The 19710-nt window shown below is 47.5% G+C and overlaps 1 protein-coding gene across 1 annotated transcript in view; it reads right to left on the reverse strand.

The window, feature by feature from the left end:
* ADARB2 (adenosine deaminase RNA specific B2 (inactive)) overlaps positions 1–19710 on the reverse strand; it is a 436890-nt gene that overhangs the window by 10589 nt on the left and 406591 nt on the right. The window contains exons 8-9 of the mRNA XM_045820262.1: positions 19206–19374; positions 2961–3142 (exon numbers count right to left, since the gene is read on the reverse strand). Coding sequence (XP_045676218.1) covers positions 2961–3142; positions 19206–19374 — 351 coding nt within the window. The remainder of the gene's footprint in view (positions 1–2960; positions 3143–19205; positions 19375–19710) is intronic.

The raw sequence follows: 19710 nt of genomic DNA on the forward strand, positions 1-19710 counted from the left end.
AACGTGAGAGATCAATACACATTTGTCATATGATTAAACGAGTGCCTGGCTTATGTTGACCAACTTCTTAATATTTGGACAAACGAAATGTATTGACAAGGGAAGTATTTTCCTTAGATCATAAAATTCTCAGGAGCAATGTAATTAAGTTTGATATTCAGTTCTTTTGTGAAATAATTCCTTGAAATCATGGTAGAAATTAAACAAAACTTAACTAACATACAAATATTTTAAAAACTCCCCAGAAAATGGAAAGAATTTTTTTCTATAATTTAAATTTTATTTTTTTGATAAACCATGGGTTCTTTAATTTGCTTGGGGAGATCAGTGCTGATCTATGGAAATGTCTTATTAAATAGTTTTCTGGTGAGTCTAATTTTTTGATCTTCATGCAAAGATATTAGGATTGATTTTAGATTTTTCTAGCAAGATTTATAATAATTCCCCCCTGCCCCCCAAATTTCCTTCAAGGGCACAGGAGGATAAATTCCTACCTCCAGTGACTATAAGACAAAGGAAACTATTATATATTTTTTGATGCTCTTAAAATTTATGAAAAATTTGTAGGCTATTTCATAATATGTCTGTGTTTGTTTTAATATGCTAATACTGCAAATTACTTATGTGCATAAAAGGTTTGCTTCTACCCACTAGTATTTTGCAAGATACTATTCATGATCATCAACACCAGAAATTTCTGCTGAATTAAAGAGACTTGAGATCCCATATTCGATTCTACCACTTAGTGTGCCATATTTTGGATATTCAAACTCACACAAAAATGTGGATGTAAGTGGCAACAGGTCTCCACTGCACCCACTGCTGTTCCTTAAAGGGAGGCATCTGGAATGCAGCAGGGAGGTGGTACTGAGTAGGATTTACAGGCTACTGTGGGCAGACATTTCAGTAGGTACCAAAACCCTCCATGATACATTCAGCTGCTTATGAAACATGAAATCTGAAAAGTCCTCTGATATACTGGCTAGTCATTTTCACCATATCAAGAAAACATGTGAAGAAAGACAACTGAGGTTTTTCTCTGTTTATTATTGATTGTTATTTTTGTCACATGAGCATAAACCAGAAGTCTTAACCCATAGTCATAACATTCAATTCCTTTGGTCTGACTCTCGAATTTCATTTTCATTGCCAAGATCTTGCCATGGACTGTAGAACTAACTATAAGTTTTATCTTCAGCATAGATTAAGAATGTTCAATATTAAAAGGCATATACCATTAACACAGAGACATTATCTGTCCTATTCGTACATCCCCCCTTTGTTGTGGTTTTTTTCTTGATGAAGAAAAATAAAAACTGAGCCTTGAGGCTGAAAGCTCAGACAGGTCACATTCTCAGCCTGGTAGATCAAGACCCAAAGTCAGTTTCCATTTCACTCACTTTTTTCTAAAAAGGTGAGTATTTAAAACACAGAATTTTATGACCATCCTCCCCACTTCCCCGTCTTATTGAATACACACAGAAGACTGAAGGCAAACTTTCAGGAAGGCTCTTTTCCCCGAACACACAGCCCCGGCTGCAGCACGCAGGGTGTGCGGCGGCTGTGACGCGGACTTGGGCTCCTCGGGTTTTGCCTCAGGTTTAGTTTGGTCTCTGCAGAATTGTTCATGTCCAGGGTGGGGCAAAATTAGGGTTACAGGTGTGTGCTAAACATGGAGCTTATTCTTGTGTTATTATTTACTCTATTATTTTCCATATGAACAACTGTAAACCTACTTTTGCTTCACCCTGTATATTGTTGGAGTGAGTGGAGGAAATGTTCTGAATACTTGCTTAGCTTTTCATGAGTTTTCTCTTTTGGTTCTCACTACCATTCCCATGGGGCAATATTGTTGCCCTGATTTTATAATTTAGAACAATTTTATAATCTTGGGAATAAATTTTAGGCCCAACCCTTAGTCACACACTAAAAGCAGCTCTTCTATCTTTCTATTTTGTGTTTCGGATGATCTGGTCTGAGCCAGAAGCAGTCAGTCACTGCAGTAGGCACAGCCCCGCCAGCCCCACTCTCCACCTGGAGTGGTGGTTGAGCCCCTGCTTTCTCAGGACACCTGTCTGGTTTTGCAGAGTAGTGCCAGCAGCCCCTCAGAGAGCACACCTGCTCCAGGCAGGGAGCTGCCTCAGAGGTGTGGTGTTTTCCTGCAGGCCCTGGACGAGGCTTCCATATGCTCCAGTCGGTGCCAGGAGCCTTCCATGGTCCTGCATGTGGATGGCCATTGGTCACAGTGGAGGCATTACCTTCCAAAACCGCTCCCTCCTAGTGATGGTAGAGTTTGACCACTTCCAAGACCATGTAACTCTTGATCCTCACAACTGGCTGTACTGGGCAGCCTGGGGTGGCTGCCCTCATTTGGCTCTGATAACATGGGTGGCGTGGGAAGCTGGGAGTAAGATGGGGAATTGTGCTTCCAGCCCAGAGCTCCCTGACTTTCTCCACTGTCTGTGAAATGTGCTTCCCCAGTGCATGCTAGCATCAGGCTGGTGCAGAGAACACAGGGGCCTCTAAGTCCAGCACCCTACCCCGGGCAGCCAGGCCCTGTGTCATCAATGTCCCTTCCTCCAGCCTCACACCCATCTGGCCTTCCATCGGAAAGGCTCCTGCTGACAGATAAGTTGCTGTCCTGTTGGACACATCCACGAGTATTCATTTTTATTTCCACTGGGCACCGTGGATACTGCAGCTAAAGTGGCACCAGGATGCATTGATGTGCTTCATGCATCCTATTGTACATTCTCTGAAATGTGGCTCTTCTCACTTTCAGAGATGCTCCCTGACCTTCCTTCTTTTTTAAGTTTTGGATTGCTCTAATTTTGCTCCTTATGTCTTAAAAAGCCATTGGCCAAAATGGATAAAATCTATCTGACTTGGCCCCTTTGGGGCCTGCTTGTGCCAGCCAGCTGATTGGAGGGGTGTGTGTCTTTGAGGACGAGTTCTCTTACCGCTGAGGAGGGGCCGGTTGTGCTGGTAGGAGGTGGGCAGCTGGCCGATGTCCTCAGTCCGGTGGCTCATGACCCGGCAGAGGTGGCCGGTGTGGTGCAGGCTGCCCACGATGATGCTGTGCAGGTACACGGGCTCGATGAAGTGGCAGAGGAGGGCACCCTGCAGCCCTAGCACATTCCACCTGGAGAAAGAGGGAGGGGTCAGTGCGTTTGCTCTCCTGGGTGAGGATGGAAGGGGCAGCCTCTCAGGCCCCTCAGGCAGGCTCCAGCTGGGCCTGTTGTGCAAGGTGCCTGTGCCTTTCTTCCCTCCGCTCTGCTCCGAGGTGTTACTGTCCCCACCGTGCAGACTGACAGGAGCCGTCAGCTTTGCTGCTAGTGATCTGAGATTTTTAACTGCCGGGGACAGGGTCTGGTGCACCTCAATAAACGTGGCCTCCTTTTCTGGAAATGGATTGTTAGATGCACTGGAAGCTATATATTCCCTCAAGGACTTAAAATTAGATTAAAAGAGATAAAAGACACTCAATCCCTGAAGAGAATCTTCAGTTTTCTTTATATTTAGTTGGGAAATATCAGAAATGCAGTTTGTTCATTTCAGGTGAGGGAAAATACTCTCATCCCTTGCTGTGTCCTCAGCAGTCTGTGTGACCCATGGTGTTGGAATTAAATGACATCAGTGTGACCTTGTTTCACTTTGGGGTGGTTTTAGATGCCAGATCAGAGCTGAAGGGTGAGCCCATTTTGTCTGAAATAAGTAAGCTCTGGCTGAGTGTTTTTGATTCTTCAAGCAAAGATGACAGGGGCATTTTAAGATTTTCACCCTCCACGGTTTGGTGGTACAAGGCTACACATATCTGAGACTTGAGTCGCCATTCTGTGACTTCTACTCTAAATAACGTGTTTAAACCCAACTGCCATCGGCAGTGAGCATTATGCAGCTAATTTCTTACATCATTGTTCTTTTCATTAATTAACATCTTTCCACGTTAGAGCGGTTATTGTGGTGCCTCCGTGCCGCACGTTTCTTTTCATGATTAATAAGGAGTCATTACGTTTCCTCTTTCCCGAAGCAGTCAATTAACACAGAACCCTTTCCATTAATTACCGAGTGTTCACACCAGCACGCCCTACCTGGAGAGCAATCTGCTCCGAGAACCTGCGACACCAATTGCTTTAAAAAGTTCTCTTTAAATTTTATTCCAAAAACACAAGCAATTTAGCTGGCGACATTAATCTGCCTCAGAAGCATTGTGGTGAATGAGAAGCATCTTTCAATCTCATGCAAGAAAAAGCAGCCATCTGGCTGGCGAGCACGGCACACTCCCACTCCCCCTGCGCAAACGCGGGTCATTAAAGTAATGTGTTCATCTACATAAAACTCAAATGGAATATAAAGGGTAATATTTATATACAAACAATTTAGTCCTACGGTTTAAACAGTCATTGGTTTTATGAAACATTTACTTTATCAGACTTGCATAGCTTCACTTAAAACAATGGTGGTCATTTCTGTAAGTCCTGTCGTTTCTCTCAGAAAGGCACAAAGGGCTTGTCCTCCACACAGTTGGAATCTCGCCAGAGTGTAAACGGCAGAAAGTTTTGGAGGAGCAGACATTTCTGAAGGCAACAGAAGAACTTATCACAGATTTCAGGGACTCCATCATTTGGCAATACCGTTTCTGCAGAGACCTTTATTTTCACCACATGGCACAATCTGACGCGGTGACCTGGGCTCTGGGGGTGAATTCAGAAAAGCCCTCGCAAGGAGTCTGTGGTGGCCGCGCTTTTCTGGAAGGAATGACACCACATGTCTGAGTGGGGATTGTGGGATTTGGCGCCTTCCCTCAAATCGGAAACTAGAATTTCTGGGCAGTACTAAGGACACACCAAAAAATGAGGAAACATTAAACAAAGTCACCTTTTTGGTATTTTGCATACCTCCTTTTAGGTTTGAAGAGGCTGGGAATGTACGCCAACAACAAAAAACAGAACATTTAACAGTAAGTCTGTTTCACTATAAAAGTCCTTGGTATTTGTTTTTTCAGTGTACACTTTGTTTTCAACCACAATATAGGCTTTCTGGTGTTTGTGTGCATTGACGAGAGCAGATTTTCTTATAGTGAAGGGTCTAGATGTGGAAGATTTGCAGTTATGATGCTACGTAACCGTTTATGGGGAAGGATTCTGGGGGGCAGACCTGAGTGGGTGTCTTAATTTATCTCAGAGAGTTAGTGAAGTTTTAGCACGTCTTACCAATTAAAAGCAGGGAAGTGGATATTTCCCCCACTAGGAAGAAAGCACTTCCTTGAACTAAGCTGCATCCTGAACAATAAAAGTAGTATTCCTAGAAGAGACATCACTGTGCTTTAGGCCACCTGTGTATTGGCTTTGAACAAAACTCCTGGAACATATTTGAGTGGTTCTGATTCTATGGGACTGTCTGAAGACAAATAATTTCTATATCTGGTTTCTTGCTAATAACCTTTACAATAAAGAGAAAATCAATGTTCTCCTTGCCTGGCTCTAGGAGTTTAAAGTTATTCAGCAAACAGGATCAATAAAACCAAACGTCTTTCCAAATATAAACCGGAGAATTTTCAGCACTCAGGATTGAATGGGAAAATATCTCTCCTTTTGTTCAAACAGATGATATTATTGCAATGTTGACAGAGAAAAAAAAGCCATGTCTAGTTTTCAATATAGATAATCCCTAAGTAAATACATTTTTGTCTATTTGTCAATCACTGAAATACCAAAGGTAAGTGGGAATGAGATTTTGGGGAAAAGCTGCCTTTCTTTTTTCTTCTTTTTAAATCCTCACTCGAGGACACGTTCATTGACCCTAGAGAGAGAGGAAGGGAGAGAGAGAGAGAGGAACATTGATCGGCTGCCCCCTGCAAGAGCCCTGAGTGGGGATCAAACCTGCAACCCTTCAGTGCTCAGGATGATGCTCCAACCAACTAAGCCACCCAGTCAGGGCAAGGCTGCCTTTATTTAACCAGGAGAAGCAATCTCTTTGCTCAGTTCAAACCTTGGCTTCAAGACTCAGAGGAAACAATCACAGGGAGGGGCCCTTCTTCAGACATCACTCCCCCCTCGAGCCTAGGGTGTAGACAGAGAACAGTGGTTACTGGTGCATGTTCTGAGTGACGGCTGTCCCTGTCCATTGTTTTCGCCACTTGACATGGCCCAGAAAGGAGATATAACTCTCCAAAGTTACAGTGAAGCCTGGTGCATCGTTCAAGTACCATCAAAAAATATACTTAACCTAGCATAAGAACAGACACAGAGCTCAATGGAACAGAATGAAAACCTTGAAAATGAACTCTAAGAAACATGATAAGGATCCCATGTCCAGCAAGAGCCCACAGTAGCGGTTTCCAACTTTGGTGCACATTGGGCTCACCTGAGGAGCTTTGGGAATCTCCCGGGGCCTAGTCTCCCCACAAATCAGGATTGGCCCAGGGGACAGCATGGACCAGTGTTTTCAGGGTCCCCAGGTAATTCCACTGGGAGACATAGCTGAGCTATGCAGCAAAGCACCCAGTGCAGACTTCAGAGTAAAAATTAGGTGGAACCCAAATCCTGACAGAAGTCAGCTGAGCTGTCCTTGGCCACCGCCTGCCCCTCTAAGTCTCCTGCTGGTCCCCTGACTATGGGGAGGGCTGGCAGATGGTTCTGAGGATCTCCACACTGGTGACATGGCCATAACAGTAACAGAACTTCTCCATCAATCAGCACTGTCCATCAAATGACATCTCTCATAGAGAAGACTGTGTTCCAGGGGTTGACACTCTCCCCCCATCTTCCTCTCCCACCCCCATTCTCACAATTTCTCCCCTCACTTCTTCGACCAAGACAGGCAATAGTGCCAAGTCAGAGGCGTTTCTGCACAAATGGCCCATCCTGTTTCCACCCTCTTGATATCTTCCTTTGGGCCTTTCTAAGTAAAAGAAAATCAGTAACCCTTTCACTATATAATATCACTGTTAGGAATTCATCCCATGCATACTCTCAATAAAAGGCAAGGATGTGTGTGTGTGTGTGTACATACAGAGCAAACAAAACAAAACAAAACAAAACAAAAACTAGAAATAATAAAATCTCTTAGTAGAGAATGGTTAAATAAATTATGGCACATTCACAGAAAGCATAACTGCCTGCAGCCTGCCTGCCGCTGGGGGCGTGGGTCTCTGTGTTCCCTGGTGCCCCTGCCCCGCTGGCCCGACCTCTCTGCCGCACCTTCTCTGGGCTGGACTGCTCCTCCGTCCTAATTGCCATCCTGCCACTTCTCTATCCTCACCCCTTCGTAGGCCATGAGCCGGCCAAGTTCGGGTATCGCCATCGCCACAGAGACCATGTGTGTATCACCCAGCCCTCACTCACGCTGTCGCCTCCAGTATCGTCTCCTCTTGGATCCTAGCCACTGTGCTGTGGTGGGGTCCTCAGTAGTCCACAAGGGAACCCCAGTTGCTGGTCAACACTCTCGTGCCAACCTCGGCGTGCACCATCTTGAAAGTCAGTCCTCTAGCCCCAGGGAGCAGCCCTGGGTGTCAAGATACTCTGCATACCATGAAGGTTTGCAGCAAAACAAATGACCTCTTTCAGGACACTAGGCTTTGGGGCGGTTTGTCACACAAAGCAGATAACTGGTGTGGAGCCTGTTGCATTTCTGAGCTGCTCTATGGCTCCCAGGACCCCCTCAGGAAGTTCATATGTGTCATGGCAGCAAAAACCATCTGAACAACACAGTATCTGGTGGACACTAGTATTGACAGCGAAGCGGGGGATGGGCACCCAGGAAACACGGGTTATTCTGCAGGCAGTTGGTTGGGGTCAGTGTGATGTTGTGCCGCTTCAGGTTATTTTTGGCTGAAAGAGATTAATTCCACTTCACACACAGTCTCATTTCTCTTCCCTAAATCCTACCTGAAAAATGTCTCTTCTCTTGACATGACCTCTGTGGCTAAGTCTCCACCCCACACACTGGTAGGATGTGAATATTCTTGGAGGACCAACAGCACAACTTGTGTCTGGACTGTTCCCAGGTCCTGTCAGTTCCACCTCATCCCAGCCTCCTCCACGGGGTGAAGACTTCTAGGGGATGGTGATGGTGGGGGCCATGCAGGGTATAGACAGTCTTGCCCATTCGTTGCTGAGTGTGTGGTCTGGGGAAGGGCCCCTGCGGACCTACACCGCCTGCTCTGGTTGCTTCAGAGCCCTGGTCCCTTGGCCTGCCCTTGGAGGTGCCACACTGGCCTCTTGATTCCTGGGGAACAAACTGTACTTACCCTAAAGGATGTCTTTCTATTTCTTTTGTGAAGATAGAGGCTGTGAAAGGAAGCCACCCAGGCTCACATCACAGCTACTTCTCCTTGCCTGTGACCTCAGCCCTGTGGTCCCCACCATGTCCTGCTGACGTAATGGCATTGCTGAACTGTCTGTGCATCCTCTCCCATTGTCATTTAGGCCACTCTCCTCTCCTGTTAATGTTCCTGTTGTCTCTCACTTGAGTAACTAGGTTTCTAGCTTCCATTCTGCAAAAATGGAGCCTTTGCCAGGTCCCAGTGGGAGGTGGGTGGTAGGCAGTGGGCTGTTGCCTCAGACCTGATGGTGTGGCAGGGTAACAGGTAGCAGACACAGAGCATTATTAATTCTTGCTAGTACTTTTATAGCAGATCGATGTTATTGAACTTGTCATTCACTGCTTTCATCACTAGAGATAGCATATGATTTAAGTTAAAAGCTGTAAGATTACCACAAAGTCTTTGGTAAAAAAAAAAAAAGAGTAAAAGGCTGATTAAACAAGCTGTGAAAATTTTGGCTTGGGTGTTTGGGAAGAACAGTTGTTTTTTAAGGAGCTGCATTTTGAGATTGGAAAGATGAACAACACTCTCATCTGATTTCAGGGGAGCTGGAATGCTTTAGAGATACGGTGGCTGCCAGTAATTCAAGTGTCAGGGTCTCCCCGGCGGGCTGGTGGCAGAGAGGAGGAGGGACTCACCTTGAGAGGACGGGGAGTAGCAGTCGGTGCCATCAGGAGAAACTCACTCTTCACAGCCTGAAATCTAAGTTCAGAGCCAGACAGTGCTGTGGTCCCCAGAGAGCAGCTGTAATTTTTACAGTTCATTATTATGGAGAAAGTTTTAATCTGCTCATTTAAAGACCCATTGTGATCAATAAATGCTCAGGTACATAAAATTAGAAACCATGTCTAAAGGAACATTAGTTCCAGAAGGTTTAGATTTTTATATGCCACTCAACTTTTGATTTCTAGAGACAAAAGCCAGAAACATCTCCCTGGTTTTCCCCATTCTTCAGGAGACTGGTGTTTGCCTGCTAGTGAGGTGTAGGCTGGCCTCTCACAGCCGGAGAAACAGCGTCTGCAGGATGGGGCATGACGGTGATGTTTGTTGTTGCCTGAGTCCTTGTCTCGTGGAGGCAAAGGACATGGCCAGTCGCACGCCTTTAAGCTGGAGGACAGTGGGACCACCATCACTTCGGTGCACTGCCCAGTGCAGTTCGTAGTTTTGAAGGTTAATTTCCATTGACGTGGTGACACAACCATTTTCTGCAGTTTTGGTCCATCTTCACCAGGTGGTAGTAATGGCGGCATTTTAGGAAAAGATTTTACTGCAACTTTTTCTTGTTCTATGATTTTCCAAAGATTAAATAACTTGGGTTCAGTATCTCCCACCCAGGGCTTCCACAGCACACCACCACAAACAGGGCAGCCTGAAACAACAGACATTTATTCTCCCACAGTTCTGAAGGCCGTGAGTCCAAGGCCAAGGCGTCAGTGGGGCTGTGCTTCCTCTGGAGGCTCCAGGAGAATCAGCGCAGGCCTCTCTTTAATTTTCCAGTGGCGGTGACCGTCCTTCGTGTTCCGTGGCTTATAGACACGTGGTTCCACTCTCTGCCTCCGTCTCCACACAACCCTCTGCCTCTCTTACAAGATGCATGTAGTTGTGTTGAAAGCCACCTGAATGACCTGGCATAAGCACCTCCTCTCGCTATTCTTAACTTGCTACCACCTGGTATACAAGGTCATAGCCATAGGTTCTGGGCCTGAGGACATGGGCATATCTTTTGGGGGCCACCATTCAGCTCAGCACATCCACTGTGGGCCATCAGGTGATCTGCCGCATCTCCTGTTTATGAGAACCTACTGTTTACCCTCCACCATGGGCTCCATTCTCCACTGTGGGGAGTATGTCCCAAGTATGCATGTGGAGATTTGGGGAAAAGCTTTGTACAAAGATATCATGGAAATGTTGCTTACAGGAGCAATCACTTGGGAACATTCCAGATATCCAGCCACAGGAAACTGTACTGAAGGCATATGAATACAATGTAATATACAATGTTATAGATACAATATGAAACACAATGTTACAGACAATGTTACAGACACAATTATTACAGTGTTGTAGACACAATACATACAATGTTATACATAATATAGACACAGTGTGAGATGTAATGTTACACACTAGATACAATGTGACACAATGTTACACACAATGTTATAGACACAATATGAGACACCATGTTGCAGGCATTAAGTTGCTTGTTATTTTAGAAGAAGCCATAACTGTAAGGTAATATGAGCAAACTGCCATCAATGGCAAAATGCCGACAACAGGAAAAATGTGCATTTAGGAAAAAAGATTAATGCAAATATTGCAAAAGTTGACTGCTGTTTTCTGTGACTATTGGGATATTAGTTAGTTGGTTACTTCCTACTTTTTGGCTTTTTCTAATTTTCCTTTATTGTGTTTTACTTTTTAATGGGGGAACCTTCACGTCTGTGATGCCACCCATGTGGAGCTGGTTTTCCAGCAGTGATGGGTTGATCTCCTAATACTGTTTCCATTGTTCCCCTCTCATCCGGATTAGCTTCAGGGGCATGTAGCGTTGTCTGTGGCCATGGGGACTTTGTGGTCTTGTTCTGTCGTTGCTGCAAAACCAGTTCACCTATAAGGATAATTTCCCCACTTGGAGCATTTCAACTGGCTTTTATCTTCAAAGTGGTATTTTGCTTCAGGGTTTTAACTACAGTTTCTTTTGGACCAAAAATCTAGAAAGGTGAAGTTATTTCCCTGTCAAAAGACTTTCATGGCCTAGAATTTTTTTCTGGTAATTCCAACACCTCTGTTCAAAAGAAAAGAAATCAGATTTTGTTTTCTGCTTTAAAATTATTTTTAAAGGAAGAGAAACTTAGCTGGTATATCCCACTTCAAGATTCTGGGGTGCTTTTCCCATCAAAGCGGGAGAGAGAGCTCTGGCTGCCACTCAGGAAGTTATGTTCGCGTCTGACAGTCAGTGTTGGGCGTTCGGGTTCTGAGTGGCACCGCCAACCTCCCACTGCAGTGATGTCCCAGGCGTTGTTCCCAGAGAAGCTGAGTGTGACATCGCTCAGATAGCCTGGGGACCTACCTGCTTTCTGACCAAGGCTTTCAAGAAAATAGACGTCATTAGCTGTGCCAACCAGTGGACATACCTGGCACATCACATGTTTTCCTGAGTTTCAGGTCCTGTGTCTTTGAAATGAGTTGAGCAACAATGACATTAATGTGATAGCAGCAGCTCTCCTCACCTGGCAGAGTCACCTTGAGCCCTGGACTTAGGGAAATTGAAAACACTGTGAAAATCTGAGTCTGCAGGTGCAGCCTCTGCCCACGCTCAGGGTGTCCTGGGTTGGTCAGCTAGCGAGTACTCAGCCTGTGTGATTTCTTCTCACTTGCCAATATGGCCAAGTGCTATCCCTCCACCATATCAGACCACAAAAACTCTACCTTCCCATTCTGTGAGCACTTGTAGCCCTGTGGATACAGGTACCTCCACAAAAGGGAGTCTCACAGTCCTTTCACCAGGTGCAGGTCACCTGTCTCCTGATTGGGGTGTAGGGCCAGCCTTTCATGTTTGTTTCCTCCTATACAGAGCAAGACATTTCATCCCTGTCTTCCATTGGCTTGTTCTGATCAGCATAGGTGCTGGACAGGTACGTCCCACTTTCCAGAGAAGGTGCTCTGACCTGCACATTCAGTGGTGGGAAGCCTCTTATGTTTCCAAGACACTTGTCAGGTTCCAGGGCTGGACTTCTTCCATTGCTTCCAGGCTGGTCTCTGTAAACTGTGCCCACCATCCCTAGAATGTGCCTTATGTCTCAGGATGCTTATGTGAGTGTCATGTCTGTGGGATCTTCCCAGGTCCTGCAGGGCGTTCTGGAACCTTGAAGAAGCACAGAGGTGCACAAGACTCAGGCTGTCTCTCTTGGGGTGTCATCTATTAAGGGGACAAGGTGTAAACCAGATGAATAGCTACAGAAGATGAGATTCTTATCAGGTGGAAATAGTCCTTTGAGGCCAATGGTGAGTAGTTAGTGATATTCTTGGTGCAGAGGCAGGTGGGCCCTGGAGAGGCTGCACAGGATAGGATCCTGCCCTTCTGCAGGGAGTAGTTCCATGTGTTGCTGAACCCTGATCCCTGATAAGGGTGGAGGCACTTCAAGTGGATCGTGGGGAGCAGGTCTAGTGACAGCTCAGGATTTCCCTGAATGGGGAGGGAAGTTGCTTAGGGACAGAGGAAGCTGTGTGAGAATCTCCCATGTGCTCATGTGGGCTGACCCTCTTATTTATATTGGAGAGAAATTAGTTCATTAAATTATTCCCAGAGAAACTTAGATAAAGGTCTTGTGAAAAAGTGCTGTAAGCTGATGCTCAGGGGATTGGCCTTCTTTGCGATAGGGTTCTAACCATGATAAGAATGAGCCCCAGCAGTTAAGCCTGTCACCCTTTCCTGTCATGTACTTTCCCGAAGACTCATGGGTGTTGCTGTGGGCTCTACAGAGCATCTGAAAATCAATGTAGAGAGGACCAAGGAAAGGATCATTGGAAACTTTAGATGATCCAGAAGGAAATGGGGAAAATTATCCTATCGATGGAATTCTAGAAAGTTTCTTCACAATGTTTTATGGCTCATTGAAATCACTGTAAAAATTTCAGGGTTTCTATAACATGTTTTACTGTAAACCTGTCTTACTACTGATATTATAAAATGATAGCAATTGTTATTCATGGAATTCCGTACTCAGAAGAATGCCTGTTGTGGTCTAATTTGTATTATTACTTAGGAACTATTGATCCTAGCAGTGAGACCTGTGTATGGTCTCACTTTTGATTCATAGGCTGGAAATAACAGAGTTGTATTGGCTGTTGGATCTATTGATACAACCAGCTCCAATTCATTTTTTTTTTCACTGACATCAAAGTAGGTTTGCAAAGAGAATTACAGCCCTGGCTGGTGTGGCTCAGTGGATTGAGCTCTGGCCTGAGAACTGAAAGGATGCTGATTCGATTCCCAGTCAGGGCACAAGCCTGGGCTGCAGGCCAGGTCCCCAGCTGGGGGCGTGCGAGAGGCAACTGATCAGTGTATGTCTCACACATCAACGTTTCTTTCCTTTGTCCTCTCCCTCTTTTCTCCTCTCTGTAAAGTAGAGAAATAAAATCTTTTTTTAAAAAGAGAGAGTTACAAGTCTGCGTAGTATGGATGTACCTTCTTTACCTGAATTAAAGATATGGTTTCATTCATTTACTTCATTTTAATACACCAATGTCACATGGAGTAAGAGATGAAGGCAGTCAGTCTGACACTGCTGTTTCCTGGCTGCTGAAATAAACTGCACGTGTTAAGGGAGGAATTTTTAAATCACTAAATATTATGGTTGTGGACTCCAGACAACAGTGCAGTAAGGTCCTTGGGCATTTCCCGGGAAAGAAAATTGGTAGTTATAGTTGGTTAGAGACACACTGTAATATTTATGGGCAGCACACATAACTTCTTAGCTTGGGCAGCTGAGAAGGGCAGAAATTAGGGTGTTGGCAGAAGACATTGTTTTCACCTTTCCAAAGCCGTCTGCAAGGGACACTGAACAGTCACAGTTTCAGTTTCCAGGTGGGGCTCTGTCCTGCCACGGCATCCACATTTCACATTGTTGCCATGCCGACAAGAGGAGGCTTCCTTCGTCCAGCATTTCCTGAGTGCTGACCATCTGCACGGTGTGCGTGTCATGTGAGGGGTGCCAAGAAGTACCGTGTTTCATGCCTCAGTCAGATGGTGCGGCTGAAAGTCGGAAATGGCCTCTGTCTTCCCTGGCCTTCACCTTCAGTGATCAGTGCAAGTCTTGACTCCGTGTGCTCACTAATAGTCAAGTTGTGTTCTCAACCACCAGTGTCAAGTCAGCAACAAGGACAGCCATCAGCGGTCAGCCCCTGCCAGCACCGGGCTGTCTCCACCGCTTGACAGAGTGTTGCTGACACAGCTGTGGGGGGTTAAATGCCCTCGTGGCCACATGCTGGGACAGCTTTTCATCCACTCGCTCCCAAGTCCACTGCCCGCTGTTCCTCATGTCCTTGGTTAGCACTCGCTTTGCCTGTGTGTGCAAAGTGCTGATGGGACCTGGGAATGGAGCTCACCGAGAGGGTGACATTCTCAGGAGGAAGGAGCCGGACTCAGGTGGGAAGGTAAACTCCTCAATGCTGAGCCTCTCATCTTGGTGGTCAGGCACTGGGGCCCATCCTAGGGCACAGTTTTGAAGGGGGAACATGTGCTAGGGGACTGGGAGGAGGACAGTGACCCCCTTATTGATCTCAGTGGGTGTGACTTTGCCCGGTGGTGCAGAGTGAGGCCAGAGGTGCCTATGGAGAGGCCAGGTGAGCATGGCAGTACTCTCAGGAGGTCCGGCCCAGAAAGGAAGCCCACCACGGCAGTTCTCAGAGCGTGCTGGGCTTCAGGATTTACTTCTTAAGATGAGAAAGATGAGCTGCTGTCATGACAACATGGTCAGTTTCAGGTAGAGGATGCAGGAATGATAAGGAGGCACGTGGTGGTGGAGGCCCCAGAGAAGCGAGAGGCAAGAATTGAGTCAAAGGACAAGGAATGGGCCGACAGATGGATGTCTGTCCATCTGGTGAGGGAGAGCTGGAGGCAGGTTTTCAGTTGAGGCTTCTGTTTTCCAACAAAGGTAGGACCTGGGCCATTTATCCCTCTGAACACCATTTCTAGGAGGTCACAGCTGTTTTCTCTCCAGTATGTGAGTTAAAAGGGTCCCTCCCATCTAGTCTAGTCCCATTGTCCCCCTGTCTTCTGCCCTCACACACACCAAGTTCTAGGCTTCTGATCTGTGAATTTGCTATCTTCTGAGAGAGGAGAGATGTCAGAGCTATCTTAAACCTGTTATTTTCAGACTCTGTGCACACAAGTTTAAGGCCCCTCATGACACTGACATTCAGTGGTAGGCTGGTAACAGTTGGCTCTCAGAAAGAAAGAAAAAAAGAAAAAAGAAAGAAAGAAAGAAAAAAAAGAAAGAAGGAGGGAAGGAAAGAAAGAAGGAAAGAAAGAAAGAAAAGAAAGGAAGGGCACTGATTTGTAGGTTTCGACAATTTCTACAGTGTAACTACCATCCCTGTGGCCGATTTCAGGTGACCCGCGTGATGTCGCCGAACGCAGACTCGGCTGGAGATGAGCGGCAGCACACACCTCACCCTGCAGATACAGCAGGTGTTAATGACTCCAAGAGCAAAACCAATAAAGTGTAGTAAGATAATTAGGACGGTGGTACATTTTAAATATCTGTAGCCTTTGTTTTAATATAACACATTTAGTAGTAAGTTTATATAGTTTAATTTTAATAATGGCTGTGCTTAACAATTACTTTTCAAAACTGTCTTAAAATAACCAGCTCTGGAGGGCTTAGACGGCTCTAGCATGCATCCTGGTTACAGGTTTTGTAGCCAAGTGTGTGTCTGCCCACCGTTTTATAAACTCTGGAAGGAGCAGCTGTGACTTCCGCATCTTTGTGTCCTTCGACCTCTGCTTCTTTAGCTGGAATATTTCATTTCATTCGCATTTTATTTGGAACACTACCTAAACCCTAGGTTCAATTTTTGCTCCTGCACAGGACAGGGAACAGATGAAGATGCAGTATCAGATGGTCTCTTTGCGAAGCTTGTGCACAAATAGTGCGCAGCACAGATGCTTATGGTCTGAATCATTAGCATAACATATGCTCCCACTCAAAAGTGGCAACGGTGGCCCGGGCTAAAATAGCTGGCGCCTCAGTGCTAATGTCCTTACCTTGTGTTGAGTTTGACGCTGGTGGATGCACAGACACTGCCACGCCAAAGGTGAGGAGGCTGCCAGCTGCCCTGGCTTGGCACAGGCAGGACAGCTTGCTGCGGGTGGCATTTTTCTTCTTCATCCTCCTCCTCCTCATCACTGTCCCTCCTCATCAACAAGTGCTATTGAGGAGCCACCGCTGTGCCTCACTGTGACACAGATGACCCCCTCAAACGCAGGAGCAGACAGTGCCAAGTAGAAGGAATTCTGGTAGTGTCAGCAGGTGAGGATGGAGCCTGTGCAAGGAAAGGTCCGGGTGGGGTGTGCGGGTGGTGGGAGGCCGTCAGTGTGGGGGCGAAGTGTGAGAGGGCGCAGAGAGGGTGGCATGTCCAGGGAAGAGGTGGGTGGGAGAGGGACAGAGACAGACAGAGACAGAGACAGAGAGAGACAGAGAATAGAGAGATGAAGAGACAGAGACAGGCAGAGAGAGAGGCAGAGAGACTGAGGGACAGAAACAGAGATGGATTAGACAGAGAGATATAGAGATGTATAGAGAGACAGAGACAGAGAATAAAGAAACAGAGACACAGAGAGACAGATGGGGACAGAGATGGCACAGAGACAGATTGACAGAGAGGTAGGTACAGAGACAGAGAGAGACAGAGACAGAGACATAGGCAGAGACAGACAGAGAGAAGGACTGACAGAGAAAGGGGGAAGAAAAAATGTGAGGAGAAAACAAATGAAAAGAAAGCAGCAGGAAGGGGGTGGGCTCTAAGGGACTGAGCGAGGGATGAGAGGGAACCTGGTGCCAGCACCTCCTCCTGGGCTCCTCCCACCGCACTGTGCCCCTCTGCGTGTCGCCACCAGATTTGGGGTCCAGAACCAGGTGAGTGAGAGCCTCCCTGGGGAGCTCGCGTCCACCGTGCACTTGTGGATGAATTCCTGGGTCCGTCCAGGGAGAGCCGTTTCTGCAGCCGGCCCAGAGCCAGGAGGTCACGACGGCTCCATGTGTGTACTGCTCTTCAGAAGCATTCTAGAGCCTTTCTCCAACCAGGACACTTTGAAAACTCCTGGAGGGGATGCAACTCAGTCTTCGTTTTTCCAGTAGATTTTACTGGAAAGAGCAGAACCCGACTTTGAGCAGCGGCATTGCTGTTGGCAGACCTGTGGGCAGCTCACGTCATGTGGGTTTTGTAGTCTCATTGAATTTGCTGTCTACTGATGGTTAAAATCCCAGAGACAATGAAATTTCAGTTTTGCAGCATTAATTCACTTCACTTTTCTAGGGATTTAGAAACTGATGTGATCTTAGAGCACCAAGAGAATTTTGGTTAGGGCGAAAATTGCTTCTTTTTTCCTGCTTCATGTACAGGTGAAAATATCACAAGGTAGGGACGCACCATTCCCTGAAAGACAAGCTGGCTGAAGACAGCAGCTGTTCCCTCTGATGCGGAATTAGTGCTTTGATCATTGTCATTGGGTCCTCCTGTTGCCTTTGCTGGACCAGGGGCTAGAAACCTGGGAAGCAAATGGCCCTATTTCTCCTGCAGCCATTTGGTAATCCCCCTGAGAATTTGGATGCCCCTGAGAACAGGGGCTGAGCTTTTATCTGCCCCCGGAGAGCAAGGAAGGGAGGTCCCGAGAGGATGGGACCCTCTGTGGGGTCCTGTGGCACTTGCCTTCCCCCTGGAGCCTGTGAGGCCCCCTGGGGGTGGTCTGGGTTGCCCTGGCCCCTGAGTCCACAGAGGGACCCTTCACCTTTGCCTGCCCCCTCTGACTGCCCTGCTCTCTGCTTTCCAGGAGAAAGGCAGCAGTGGATGGATACTTCATGTGGTAGAGGTAAAGCAGCCATGCAACCCCTCAGCAAATGTTTGAGGAGCAGTGGCATGTGCCAGGCCTGAGCAAGGTGCTATTTGAGTGACAGCAGGAGAGACAGTCCCACTTCACAGGTGTCCACGTGCTAGGACCACGCTTGGGACCGTGCTCGTGGTCTGAGTGCTGTGGGCACCCTGCCACCCTCAGCTCTACCCCACATTTCCTGTGTGTGGGGGGGTTTGAGATGCTGCCATGACATCCCTCCCTCCACCTCCCTCCCCCGTCACGTGAGACCAGCCTTCTCATCTCCTGAGAGTTCTGACCTCAGAACTTTCCACGTGCAGCATCTCGGGAGCAACGTGGCTGGGACGAGGACCACAATTGATTACAATACCCTGTTTTTACTTGGTAAATCGATTATAGAAAAGTGAATCTATCCAAGTTTCTAAAAGAAGTTTTGATTCACTCGAACACTAGTTTTTCACCATCATTTCACTGTTATCACCACTAGGGGCAGCTCTGTCAGGGTGTCTGACTCTCCCCAGGTGACCCTTCCCTCCTCTCGGGGTGCTGGGGCCTATTTTCCACACGAAGTCGCAGAAGGGCTACTGGGAGGGATGGCCTGCCCAGGAGCTCAGAATGGGAGTGTGGGGGCTGGCTCTACTCCTGGAAGTTTCTATCCACCTTGATCAAGGAGTGGCTGCTGAGGACAAGGTGCCTTTCAGGACCACCTGACATCCTCCCTGCAAGTCCCTCTCCCCCTGCTGGCTGGGCTGAGATTTCCCATAGAACCTCCACATGGGGCCTTTGAGGACATTTTCGGGAAGGAGACCATCTCATGGCATGGGGTGAGGGGGCCTCCTCAGCTGTCAGTACAGTTGTACACGTTTTCTAGAACGTTTGCCAGGTTTCAGGGAAGTTCTGAACCTGGGAGGGCATTCTCCACACTGTGGGGTACAGGGCGTTCTGGAAGGGCTACCCGTGTGTGAGGCAAGATGTGACTGGGGGCCTGGGGGCAGGTAGCCCCAGGGGGTGCTGAGCACAGGTGGGCTGAGTAGATGGCACAACCTGTTTCCTCCTCGTCCCTTGAGCCTGGCGGTGCCCAGTCTGTCAGACAGGGAGCTACACCAGCACCCTGTATGTTTGTGTTTGCAGCGGCAGCTCAGACTTGCCAGGCATGTAGTCACTCAGGATGCCCTGGCCACGAGCACCTGAAACTCAGAGTGTGGTCTGTGAGGGAGGGACGGGCCCTCACCTGGGGATGCTCCCTGTGCCTGCTGTCACTCGGGCTGCCAGAGGGGCTGTTACCTGGCGATCTTGTCCGTGCAGGACATGGTGATGAGCTGCTCACCCAGCAGGATGCCGTCCCAGGTCTGCACTGAGCTGGGGCCCCGGACGGGCACAGTCCCCTCCCCGGACTCAATCTTCGTGCGGAGGTGCCCACGGAACTTCCTGACGACATGTTTGCTGCTGGTCACTAGGAGATAAGAGGTGGTGTGAGAAGGGGCTGGGACCCTGTCTGCCCAGAGGCAGGTGGGCTCCCAGCTTGGAGGAGGCAGGGGAGGAGTGCACCCAGAAACTTCTCAAGGGACCCCAGGGCCACTGCCAGTGGATCAGGACAGGGAAACATAAGTGAGCGCCAGGGCAGGGAGTAATTTCTTCTTTCCAACAGTGACGTGGTGAAAAGCTGGGCTCCAGAGCACCACTGCTAGACCGGCTTGGCTGCCTCCCAGTAAAGGGACTGGCAGCAAGTGTCTGAGGCTCGGGGGCCATTTGGTCACAGCCGCTCAGCTGTGCCCCAAAGCACAGAGCA

The sequence above is a fragment of the Phyllostomus hastatus genome, unplaced genomic scaffold, assembly GCF_019186645.2.
Source record: "Phyllostomus hastatus isolate PE091 unplaced genomic scaffold, TTU_PhHast_1.1 phas_scaffold_39, whole genome shotgun sequence".
NCBI classification, from domain to species: Eukaryota; Metazoa; Chordata; class Mammalia; order Chiroptera; family Phyllostomidae; genus Phyllostomus; species Phyllostomus hastatus.